At 41.1% G+C, this 12967-nt stretch overlaps 1 protein-coding gene across 1 annotated transcript in view; it reads right to left on the bottom strand.

Annotated features, from left to right (window-relative positions):
• The window catches only part of lrriq1 (leucine-rich repeats and IQ motif containing 1), a 43582-nt gene extending 35227 nt beyond the window's left edge, over positions 1-8355 (bottom strand). The window contains exons 1-8 of the mRNA XM_044036054.1: positions 8296-8355; positions 8087-8174; positions 3013-3207; positions 2342-2438; positions 1583-1665; positions 1453-1504; positions 415-620; positions 42-116 (exon numbers count right to left, since the gene is read on the bottom strand). Coding sequence (XP_043891989.1) covers positions 42-116; positions 415-620; positions 1453-1504; positions 1583-1665; positions 2342-2438; positions 3013-3174 — 675 coding nt within the window. The 5' untranslated portion in view covers positions 3175-3207; positions 8087-8174; positions 8296-8355. The remainder of the gene's footprint in view (positions 1-41; positions 117-414; positions 621-1452; positions 1505-1582; positions 1666-2341; positions 2439-3012; positions 3208-8086; positions 8175-8295) is intronic.
• Positions 8356-12967: the final 4612 nt, after the last annotated feature.

Here is a 12967-nt window from a genome sequence, read left to right as displayed (position 1 = left end):
GTATTATTCCATCATTGTTATTTAATACAGATATACTGTACCTGCTGAAGCTGGAATTCCTGCTCAAGTTTTTCCTGAGCTCTCTTCCCCATCAATTCCAGCTCCTTCTGATGTTGCTGGATACAGACAGAAATAAAAAAAATAACATAAGAACACAAGACACTCACAGGCTGAAAACTCAATTAATCTGTTTATTATCTCCTTTTTTATATCCCAGAGGTTTATAACTGGATGTAATATCTTGAAGAATCACTTAAAAGCTATCCTGATCAAGAAAATAGCCTCAAAATGAAGTTCACAAGAATTCAACCTGAGCAAACCCCCCATAATAAGACATAAGAGAGCCCCTCATTTTACTTTTAAGTAGCGACATGTGTCAGACAAGAAGAACGGAAAGAGTCTCAAATGATTCACCTTCTCTGCGTCCATTATCTTCTTCAGCTCCTCCTGGAAGTTTATCTGGCTTCGTTTCCTTTCCTCCTCTTTCCTCTTCATCTCCTCCTGTTCCCCTCCGAGCTCCCGCTCGCACCGACTGCTTCTCTTTACCTCCTCTTCAGTCGTCGTCACTTCGACGTCCGCGTGTTTTTCACACCACCTGCACTCGTCCATTTCTGCCTCACCTATGACAGGTGACAAGAAAATGAGCACAAAGTGCCAAAGTGAGGTCAAATCGTTTTCTCTTATCACACACGGCAGAGAAGAGAAAGTACATCTCGCATTTTATCACCCTCAGAATTCAAACGGTGGCATTACAGAGGCCTAGATCTCCATAATTACAGCTGACATGAAGTAGAACAAAACTAGGACAACACTGACCTCTTGTGGACTTTTTCTGACAATGCTTGAGTCTAGTGCAGGAAAATACAACGTCGTTTATTTTACGTCCTCTTGTCACGCTGTCATATCAAGCTGAATGCATTAATGTTCTCTGTGCGTTGAGTTTATTTAAGTTCTGAGAGAAAATCAGCACAGGACTTGTTTCAAATGTGTTATTCTGTGACTTTTTTTTTTTTAGATAATTTATTAATCCCCTTAGGGAAATTATTGTTCCATCCTAGAATTACAAGCAGTGGGCTGCCACACTGAGTAGCGCCCGGGGAGCAATGGGGGTTGGGTACCTTGCTCAGGGGTACCCCAGCCCTTTTGACCTGGTGGGGACTTGAACCAGCAACCTTCCGGTTACAAGCCAAGTTCCCTCTCCCACTTGGCCACAGGCTGCCCCAGTTTTACCAAAGTCACACAAAACTACTAAACAGCAGTGGGCAGCAGTAGACCAGTAGCTCCCATGTCCCTGGGTGGTAAAAATAAATAATTTCAGGTTGTTTTTTTTACTAACTTCCAGAGATAAATGTGTTATTTGATCATCTGACAGTGGATCTGAGATAAGTGTCTCAGTGTCCACAACAACTCATCCCAAAAATAAAATAAAATTGAGCAAAAAGTTGATTTTACCATCATTGCTGAGAGAGGACACGTTTCCCTCGGGTTCTGTGTCACCGGGAACCTGCGTCACAAAGAAACAGTGACGTCATTCTGATACAGTGACCAACTTAAGACGAGACAGAAGACTCAAAGTGTTTACCTGCATATTAAGACTCATCGCGTCCTTATCGGGTTCGTGAGGCGAGGTCATCCTGACGTCAGTGTGATGTGACGCAGGGAAGTCTGAGATGAGATTTATAGACAGGGCAGAAGTCTTTACCATCATCGTCATCATCGTCATCAAACATTATGATCTCATGAGGGTTGAGCTGGTCCTTCTCCTCCCTCATCTTCTTCTCTCTCTTCTCTTGTTTCAGTAAATGTCTGATCTCATTCTTCATCCTTACTTCATGTTCTATTGTCATCCTCTGTGTCAGTGTTTTTGAGTCATCCATTTCTCTTCACTAGTGTTTCTCCTTGTGTCCTCCTCCATCATGTTTTCCATTATCCCCGTCTTGTCCTCCTCATATTTTCCCTTCATATCCTTTATGTTCCCATTACCTTCCTTCCTTTTTCATTTCCACTTCCTCCACCTATCTTATTTCTTTTATATGTCTCTCTTCTTCCTTCTCCCTTATGTCATCCTGTTCTAACTTCTAACTGCGATTGGGAAATTGAGACTGTAGAGGGCAGCATTACATCTCAGAAATCACAAAACAGGTAACACCATAAAACATGCAAAATGTAAGATCATTTCATATAATGACAAAGCCTACAGAAGCCTACAGAAGCTCAAAGTCCCTCTGTCGTCATCTGATCAGGACAACTTTAACGGTAGAGGTCAGAGGTTCTGCAGCTAAACCCACCTTAAAAAGCCGTCCAAGCCTATTCTTACTTGTTTTATTACAAGTTCCCATACCTTGAAGTTCCTCCAGGATGAGCTCCTCACAACGTGCTGCTCTGCATTTCGAGGTTTCAAAGTAGCTGAGCAGGGAAAGTGGAATATCGTCTGAGACCTATCGGGAGAAAGTCAATTTAATCTCATGTTGTGTTTCATTGAGATTGGTCAAGTGTGTGTCCTGTGTGCCTTGCAATTTGAAATCACCACTGTTTCTCAATGGACTTCACTATAAGGGGGTGAGAGCAGTTTACAACGCGGCACAAACTTCCGTTTCCTGTCAGAAAAGGTTGTCAAACGGCGAGATAAAGCAGCAAACATATTTGTGTGATATCTTAGATTGAAGCAAGCATGGGTGACACTTTTGTTTTGTGTGGTTAAAATGTGTTTTTCCTCAGAGTAAGGGTGTCAAACCCAAATGACCTGGGGGGCCAATGAGCGTCTAGTCTTGTCAAAAGTGTGAAGAAAGTAGTGTATGATCTGCTTAAAATGACGACATCATACTCCATCATGGTATCACAATTAAGATATTCATGATGATTTTAAAGGGAGTTTTAAAGTAACATGACATGGAATGATGTATACTTCACAAAAAAAGCGAGACAAACCACCATGCACATGCTTTTTACCACATGACGTCTTCAGTGTCCTGTCCTGACTTGAGCGGTGGACACTCACACTCAGACACTCACCGTGTCCTCACGCGCGCACAGCCTCTGCTGCTCTTCCTCGCCGTCACCACCACGCGCATTATTCAGCTCATGCACGATGAATTCGCCCAACTCGCCGTCGTCCGTCATGACTTGAGTGAGTTTCCGCGGTCGCTCCGCGTCCGTCGATACACCCGTCTCCATGGAAACCGTGCTCCGCGGTACTACGGCACCTCGCTACGGACAAAATGTGCGAAAGGCAAATTGCTCCAAATCCTACACCGAAGAAGAAATTTTCAGTTGCACATCATTATTAAATATAATAGTTATGTGCATTGTATATTATATATAACATGAAATATCTAATACCTTGACTGGTGAACTCATATATCTACATACGTGTTATAAATAATAATTTAATTATTATTATTTGTGATTATGTGAATTTATGTTTTATTTACACCCCTCGTGTTTTTGGCTCCTACCAGCCTGTGTTATTAGATGGGAGAGATTTCGGTATTAATAATAAAATATAATATAATATAATATAATATAATATAATATAATATAATATAATATAACATAACATAACATAACACTGTGTTAAAAAAGGAATCTGACTTTAACTGATGTGTTTGGAGGCCAAATTCTTTTTTTCTTTTCTTTGTGACAATGAAATATTGTGTCATGGATTTGTGTGGGCATTTTGGGCATGCAGTCAGAGGGGGGGGTCAGTGAGCTAAAGACCTTGTAGGTGAGTCACAGGACCCGAAGAACAAAAACCAGTGAATAATCAATGGCCAGTGAACAATGTACACTTTTTCCATGCCATTTGTGATCACAAAGAGCGGTTCCTCTCTCCCAAGGCGAGGGCTCTGCACTTGTGCTGTACTCGGCTGCTTTGAGGAGATTCCAGTGGCCCACACAGGTTTTCCCATACACATTCCTGAGCACTTTCTAAAAAGAACCCAGTCTCCTTCCTCAGAGTTTCAAAGAAAAACAGCATGTCCTCCATTCCCAAAGCGTTTGGTCTCGAGACACCCTGAGGCCCGTTCTCCTTTCTCGTGACAATCCACGACAAAGAGGAAACAACGGAACGGCGCAACATCAGACTCATTTTCCCTTCAGGGGGCCAAAAAAAAATGTAAAGCATCACTTCCACAGCTCTTATGTGGCCCATAAGACATGTTTTCAGTGAGGTCATTAAGGGTCAACGCACAACCACCGTCCTGAGGCTGATAAGCGGAGATCGGACAGTATGGTTGTGCCCTCGTCGTTGGAGTCAAACTGCCCTTCACTTATGTTTCATTAGGTCCTCTTAGATCCTTTGACCAAGGTCAGTTGCTCAAAAAGGCTCCATCAGCAAGCCTTGTCCGCTTCAATTAGGGCCAGGCCCTTTGTCAGTGGGCAAAGGTGTCCGTCACTTTTGTCCAAGTGCACAGGACCCAGAAAGCATCTGGACGGAGAACGGCTACAGATTTTCACAGCAGATTATGTCGGTCAGTGGCAGCTCTGACCCAAAGACAGCAGCAGTTTGGACAGACACTGTGTGTTTACACTGTCAAGGGTTTTGTGTTACTCGTCTCCAGCCGGTTATCTTGACAGACACTGGGACTATCAAGCCTATCATTTCCATCGAGGGGCTTTGACCAAAGTAAAGGGGGAAAAAAGGAAAATGAACACCACCCAGACTGTCCTTTATTCTTCTATCACTGCACAGGTGGCATTTACAGACTTAATGATGCTTAAATATCAATTTATTCATATATTTGTTTGTTTTGGGGTGTGTAATTTAAATCAAAAAGAGCCTAACCCTTTAACACCTAAGCCTCAAACTGTCCATATGGACTTTTTTCCAGAATAACGTTCAATATCTGGCAGTTATTTGCAGTTTACTGCATGTTAAAATAGAGTATTAACAATTTCAAATGAAGAAAAACACTGTAGTTGTACACGAACACCAGAGTTTGCGTGCTAAATTTGAAATTTGAACAGTATAAAACATACTTAAAATATCATTGGTTTGAATCTTTGTCTCAATGTCCAAAAACAGGCCAAAAAATAAATGGAAACTATGTACAGTCAAGTTTTTGCACCTCTCTCCTCTCTGGTGACAAAGCTGCTGATTCGCCAGTTTCCTGCAACAGCACGAGTGAAATTACGGCAATATCCACATGTTGGCCTTGACAGCTTTCTGAAAATATCCACATGTTGGCCTTGACAGCTTTCTGAAACGTAAAGCACGCTTGCGCTAATGTGTCGTGATGCAAAATAAACAATAAATCCCAATATGAATAAATAAAAATAACTATATTTATATATACACATACATTTGTTACGTCTCCTACAAACACACCCAACTTTTCATAACAGTTCATTTAAAAATAATCTATCAGTCTATGACTTGGTTTAATATGACTGTGATGATTTGTTCTGATGCATTTCATGAACTCAAGCTAAATCCCAGAGCTCTAACATGATGATGCTTCTCAATGCCCTGAGCCAGATTATAGCTTACTGAGAGTGAGATCACGTTCATGTAGACCTGATGGGAGCTTAAACATATTAAGCACATGTGAGGGGGGGGGGGAATATTTAAGGAAGCTAATCCTGCATGAATGCTGCTGTAAGCCCATAATTACTTCTATGCTGCATTCTTGTAGCTAAAAGTATGTAGTAAGTATGTTGCGGTGTCAGCTCAAAGAGGTTACCTTTCTTTATCAATGGGAGGACGGACGTATTAAACGTGACCGACTTGGATGCAGACTCGGATTGTTATCATCACGCTGCCAGTGTGACCTGCAGAACACGTAAATCTGCTTCAAATGACTGTGAGATTACTGTAATCAGAATTCCCAGTAATAAGCTGCGGGCTGGGCAGAGTCTACCCCAAGTTCAGAGAATTAAAGGGATAGTTACGGGGGAGTTGTATGACGTACTGACATATGACGCTGCTAAGTGTAGTTGTCAAGGTTTCACCACTAAACAAAAAGCTCACCTCATAAAAATCTACATACGCCAGCTTCATCTCGCCAATGAGACAAGCCTCTACTGTCTTAAAACTGAAGTTTCTCAGCCACTCACACTTCCACACCAAACGCCCTTAGAGAAAATCATGCATCTTGATGTAAAATGTCGGATTTTTACTACGGACTAAGAGTAAGCCGTTTAACAAACACAACATAAAACTTTAGGTTCCAGGTTCTTCAGTGAAAGCAAGCCTCTGTGTCTCAGGCTGACTTTCTCACGCACTATTTATCAAATTTCTTGTTTTTCCAAGGATTTAAAGCAGAACTCCTTAGGAGTTGAATGGGTTGTTGGTGGAGGCCTCTACCTCACATTATGTCAATGCAGATAGTGTGTTTTTATAACTTTATAAGAAGAAAAGCATGATTCCTTTCCCGGATCATGTGCTTTTTAAATGCCCCCACTTAAGCTAGCCAAAAGCACCTCCAGCAGTTAAAACACATTAATATCACATTAATATGCAAGTCTGTAGACTCGTTTATAAAAGAAAAAAAAAACAATCTTGATACCAAAATGTGAGGTCACACATATTGGCAGAACTTAATGAGTGATCCTGGAGAGACTGGTTTGTTTCAAGGCTAAATCCAAGATACTGCACTTTTTTGCCAGTACCACAGTCACATGCTGAGAACAGCATTCCGTACATGGCTATCGAGAGTAACACTGACAGCCAAGGGCAAAAAGGAAATGTGAGCTCTTTTGTTTCTTTCGCCATGGGACTGCATACACGTAAACGTACAAATGTTTCAAGTTGAACTGCTCTGCAAGCGGTCTGTGCACTGTGTGGAGACAGAATGGACAAAGTTGGAGATCACGCTTGCTTCTCTCTCTCTTCTTTGTCTCTCGGAAGAGAGACAAAGAAGAGAGACTTGGTAGAGGAACGACATATTTGTGCGATATGTTATATTTAGTATTTAGATTGTACCCATAATTATCTTTGTATAATTGTACAATCACATTCAAATAAAAATTCTATCATTAGAATTTGCCTGTTACATGTACTGAAGGTAAGGGGCTTGCTTTACAGAGGCAGCCATCTCAACACGTTAGGGTTAACACTATGTCTTCTGCAGCAGCTGAAATGGAGAAAGAAAAAGAGGAAATTGCTGAGAAAGCAGGAGTACGGAGCCCGGGTAGGGTCATGGTGGGAAATATGTTTGGACCGAACTTTTGCGTTCCCTTGCAATAATTTTTGCGTTCCCTCACCATATTTTTGCATTCCCTCACCATCTTTTTGTGTTCCTTCACCATCTTTTTGCGTTCCCTCACAATCGTTTTGCGTTCCCTCACCATATTTTTGCGTTCCCTCAGCATATTTTTGCATTCCCTCACAATCTTTTTCCGTTCCCTCACCATATTTTTGCGTTCCCTCACCATATTTTTGCATTCCCTCACCATATTTTGCGTTCCCTCACCATGTTTTTGCGTTCCCTCACCATATTTTTGTGTTCCCTCACAATGTTTTTGCATTCCCTCGCAATACTATTTGCGTTCCCTCGCAATATTTTTGAGTTCCCTCGCAATATTTTTTAATTCCTTGCAATACTTTTTGCTTTCCCTCGCAATTCTTTTTGCTTTCCTTCAAAATATTAAAATATCAGAATCACCTTTTATTGTCATTATACAGTGTACAACGAGATCTAAAAATATTTCCCTCCATGACCCGACGCAGGCTCCGTACAAGAGAGCGGAGAGTGTTGTGAAAGAGGTTTTACACCATAGTTCCCTGGCTCACACGGGAAAGGGAATGGGGACGGTGAGTGGAAGAGTCCACTGTTTCAAGCACGTTGTAGTGTCCCCCTTAGATGCCATTAATTATTACACAGTGGTCCTTTAAATTCAGGTTAATTAAAGTGTGATTGTATGAGGTACAGACAAAGAAAAGTATAATAGTAAAGTTGTTTTAGGAGACAAAACTCAAGGTCAATGGTAAACATGAGACCAAACAATTCAAGTTTCAAAGGTTTAGGGGGAAAAACATGGGCTTTCCAAAAGTTTCATAAGGAAGGAAATGCATTTGTCATTCGACAAATATACCCCGAAGCTACACACAATGCATTTCGGTGAGTAACAATGCATGTAAACATACCTTTGTTTGATCGTAAGACAACTCCACGGGGCATCTTTAATCAACAAGCGATCTGAGGAAAACACCACAACAATATGAGTCCTTGGACCTGTAATTAAGCAATACCACACAAGAGGGAGTGCTATTTTACTGAAACAATAGAGTGTGATATTTTTTAATGAATTTTCAGATCCATATTTGTGTATTTGCAAAGCATTATAGTAGAGCACCTGTGCCCACTCAGTGGTTTGGATGGCGATATCCTGCTCCTTCTCTCCTCTCTTCTGGTGTCTATTCATAATTTAATTCAAATGTTATTTCTGGAAAACAGTATAGGTTGATAGGGCCCAACAGTCAGTGTAATTATTGATTATTATGATAATAGACCTGTGGAGCGGCGTGCTACTACAGTTAAGAGTCTGAGTGTTGTTATAATTAACATCAATACTACATACAGTATATTATAGCGAGATGGCAGGACAGTGTTGTGGTCCGCTGCACTACAAACGATCACAGACACTTTTTTTTTTAAACAGATGACACAGAAAGACGTGCAGGGGAAAAAAATATATATATCTTTGAGTAAACCCGTTAAAAAACTAGAACACTTTGACTCAGACAAGACACAACATGGTGGGAGCAGATAGCATTTATCGCCATTCAGTGTGTCCATTTGTAATTCTTTATTATCCCATACAAACTCCAGCCATCAGCACTTTTCATGGCCTCACACTCTTATTCGTAGAATACACAAAAAAAAGTGAAGAGTGCATCAAGGCTGTTACTGTGAAAATCATGTGCAGGGCACAAAGGCTTTCTCTCTGTTTGAAGGAGCTTCCTGACGGCACATGAAACATCCTCTTCCCCCCACCCCCGGTTACAAGAAAAGGAGCTTTTTAAGACAATTGCACACACCCTATATTCAGCCTTAGGTGTGTGTTTGTGGCGGTAAAAATAGCTTATCAAAACATAACCACTTTGCTATTACTGGATAACAGTCGCATGATGTTACCTTAGAGACTGCTGGGAGTAGCCATCAGAAGACGGCTAAAGATGGAGGCTTTAACAATGTCCAATTGTTACTAGAGGCCCCAAAGTGTGCCAAGAAAATATCACACCATTACACCAAAAATACCTGTTAGGATGTGTGCTTTCATGTCATTTACACAAAATTCTGACTCATTCTAACTTCAGTTTTCTCTCCTCTGCTGTAGCCAATCTGTATATATACAGAGGGAGAGAGAAATTTGTATAATAGAGAAGCAAATTTATGTAATAAAATGAGGTGGAGTTGTCCGTCTTGTCTGTTCAAGCAATATGCAAGAAGGAGAATGAATCCTTTCTGCTTGTAATCTTTGTGTAGCACAGCCATTCCCATTTCCCCAGCCATTTAAGTTCAGAGCAATACACCTCTGTGCCACATAAAATGAGCTTTTTCATTTTACACCACTCACTATTTCTGGCGTAATAACCCACGATTCGGCAGCGAGACACAAGAAATGGGTGTTTGGCTCTTCCATAAAGGCCCTGCTAAAGAGGAGACCGCAGCTAAAGTTAGCCGCAACACAAGTTAGCCAAACTCGTGCCCATCAGGCAACACACACGTTCAAGGTGGGATGATGTATTTTCACAAACAGATACAGACTGAATCTGCACCACATATTAATGTCGCACTCTACTAATGTACCACAAACTTTGATGCAATACTTAAAAAGAGAGCAGGCCACTTCTACCAAGTGAGCTATCTGGCACCCTACGGGGCAAAGGCAGTGTTGCCAGATGGAGAAATACAGAAATATTGCACCGCAACTTCAAAAGTATCGTTATTTTGACAAAAAAAATCGTACACACACTTACAAAAGTGCCACTGTTCATTGCTTTACACACTAAACGGTCCACGATGTGTCACATCAGCAACCACATCCGATCTTACCCTTCAAAATACAAGCCAAAGGACGTACACACCGCGCCACTGCTTTTTAGCTTTTTACGAAAGCCGCGTAACTCAGAGCCGTGAAAATGCAGCTCACTAAAAACAGCCTACAATATCTTTTGACATGAATATTCACACGACACCCAAGGCACATACATTAAGACAATGAACACCTACTTCACAACACAAAGAAGATAATACCAACCATAAAAAATAATTTACGCTAGTCAAAATAGTCACATTTTAAAGCTAACTGACAACTGCCGCTCCAAAGTGGAAACATCCAAATTGACGTACATTTTTGAAATTATTTATCGTACAGATATAGTGGGTGAAAATATCGTACAGATATGATAGTTATCATACATCTGGTATCTAGCTGTTATGTGTCCAAACTGCAGATTTGCCCCCTGGTGGCAATCGGCTATATTTGCACTTCCTATTTGGCTTTAGGGAAAACCCAGAGGACTAAATCCAGTTTTGGACAATTTTTGAATCACATAACAGAATTATTATCTGTTGTTTTGCATGTGTGAATGTGAGGAATCAGTGGCAGCATCCAATCACTGACTCACCCATTCATGTCAGATCTGGGTGATTCCCATTGGCTCAGGGCCTCCGTCTCAATTACACAGTGAAAACCAATATGCCCTGACTTTCCATGGCCATGGGGGCAAACTTGTGACGTCCGGATAACATTGTGTTAACAAAGTCGGAGTCCCTTCATGAAGAATTCATCATGTAGGCAGAGTAATCCGCCATCTGTGACTGGCTCTGCATGCGTTTACCAGCACGAAATCAAAACAACAACAACACAGAATGAGAAACAACAAGTAACAGCAGTCTAGGGGGGTCGTTCAAGGGACAATAGGAAGGGTCAGACATGAAAAATCTCTCTTATAAATGATGAAGATGTTACTTCATGAAGCTTTTGACAGCTGTAACGCCATGTGAAGAAGATTGATGTTACCGAGTTACACATTTACAGAAGTGCATATTAATGTCGCACTGTTTTGCTGAAATGAGAAAAGGGGGGTTGGTGATGTGAACACAGCGTTAATACATGACGCGTCACAGCGTTAAAACACACCAGGATTTGGTCTCAACCTAAAATAAAAACCTAGACAAAATACAAATAAGGACATTTTTTTCAAAAAGGCAATATTAGGGAGAAATGTTCGACCTGGTCATAAATACACGCCTTAGTGCCACTTCAGATGTGCTTTTATTTACATTTTATTATTATTTCCGCTATTACCTGCTGTGACATGAAGTACAAGGTCTTATCTGCTGCCTCATCCATCAAGTGTTCTCTTGGGCGATATGTGTCTTATTATCCTCATCTTTGTCCTTGAGTCACAGTGATCTGGCCCCCCACACATGGTGCACGTAACAGCTGGTCCTGAATGAAGTTGTACCTATCTTTGTTTTCCATGCAAACAGTGACATCACTGAATAAGACACACATCAGAAAGCTCAGTGATAGTTCAAGGGTGTCTGTTGTAGCTCTTATCAATGATGCAAGAATGTGGACTTGTCCCACTCACTGCCACAACACACGACATCACAGTGAAATAAATAAATGGAGAGAGCAGTTGCCACTTTTTTAACATTGACCCCAACGGTGAGATTTGCTAACTGTAACACATGGAGGACTCCTCCACTCAACCCTCCCTTTTCCAAGCACATCGGGGAGCTTTGCATGTCATACTTCTTCGTTTGCATCATAAGCTTTCGCCAGAAACTGTATAAACTCACACTCTGGTTTATCTGTGATGGCTGCTTTGGAAACTTTGCTTCCACAAAGAAAGGTCCTCACCTAACGCACATGTAAATGTCTTATTCTAAGGCTACAAAAACCAAAGAAGATTTTTATTTTGAAGCCAACAAACCTCCCTAAATGTTACTGGACTGAGGACGTTGAAGATGGAGCTGCCACGCAGGAGGAAAAGAAGAAGACCACAGAGAAGGAGGACACTGGGAAAGTGTGGCGACGCCTAAAGGGTATAAGGCTGAAAGAAGCAGCAGAAACCTCCTAGATGTTAAATATATTATGTCGGAAATGAATTGCTCCTAATCTTTTTGTGCTGTCGTCAGTTATTTCAAATGTTGCTACAGTTATTACATCCACACTATTTAAATGTTTAGCTTATGTTTGTTTGTATGTTGGGCCCCTAAAGGCTCTTCACATAACCCCCGGCTTCTTGCTGCTCTCAAGATTTACTGTATGTGCCGTCCTGCTGATGAGACAGAGGCTATTAACACCAATCAATAAGTGAGCTTCTGCAAAGAGAGAAAACTGCAGCGAGCAGCCAGTATTCCAGGGAATGAGGATGACAAACAAAACCCAAGGACATATTTCCAATGGGACAAAAAAGAAAGGAAGAAATCAGAGCAGTAAGTCACCCTATTGTATCAACAACTACAGTTTCAAAACTCCCATTGTCTGGGCAAATGCACAACTTTCTGGCAACCATGTAAGAATTTTTCCAGGAATACAGATTGAGTCTTAATGAAGCAAATGAAGATTTGTTTCACCTTAATCTAATCAGGAGAAGCCTACTAATCTCTTTTTCAAGCTAAGATGGGCGGCAGCTCATATACACAAAGTTCCAGCCAGAACCAAGGTTGATAAAAAAAGAAAAGAAAAAAAAGCCTCTATGATTTCAGCTTCATAAACAGTGCCACCTTGATGAATACAACATGTTCTTATCAGTGATGTGATGTAACAAATATTATCCATTAGTATTTTGGGGGAAGCATTTTTACTTTTTACAATGACTGTCTTACTCCACTAGATTTCCTAAATGAATTTCATATGTTTACATCTTTTCTAAGAAGACGTTTGGTAGCCGAAAACAATGCTGCGGCCACTGACACAAAGTCTGCGATAGACAGCAAATCAGGGTTTGGCGAAGCTAGTTTGCAGTTTACAGTGTTCAAGTGCACACGGGCGTCACCGTGGATAC

This window comes from Solea senegalensis, linkage group LG10, assembly GCF_019176455.1.
Source record: "Solea senegalensis isolate Sse05_10M linkage group LG10, IFAPA_SoseM_1, whole genome shotgun sequence".
Taxonomy (NCBI): Eukaryota; Metazoa; Chordata; class Actinopteri; order Pleuronectiformes; family Soleidae; genus Solea; species Solea senegalensis.
This window is presented reverse-complemented; position numbering and strand designations above follow the sequence as displayed.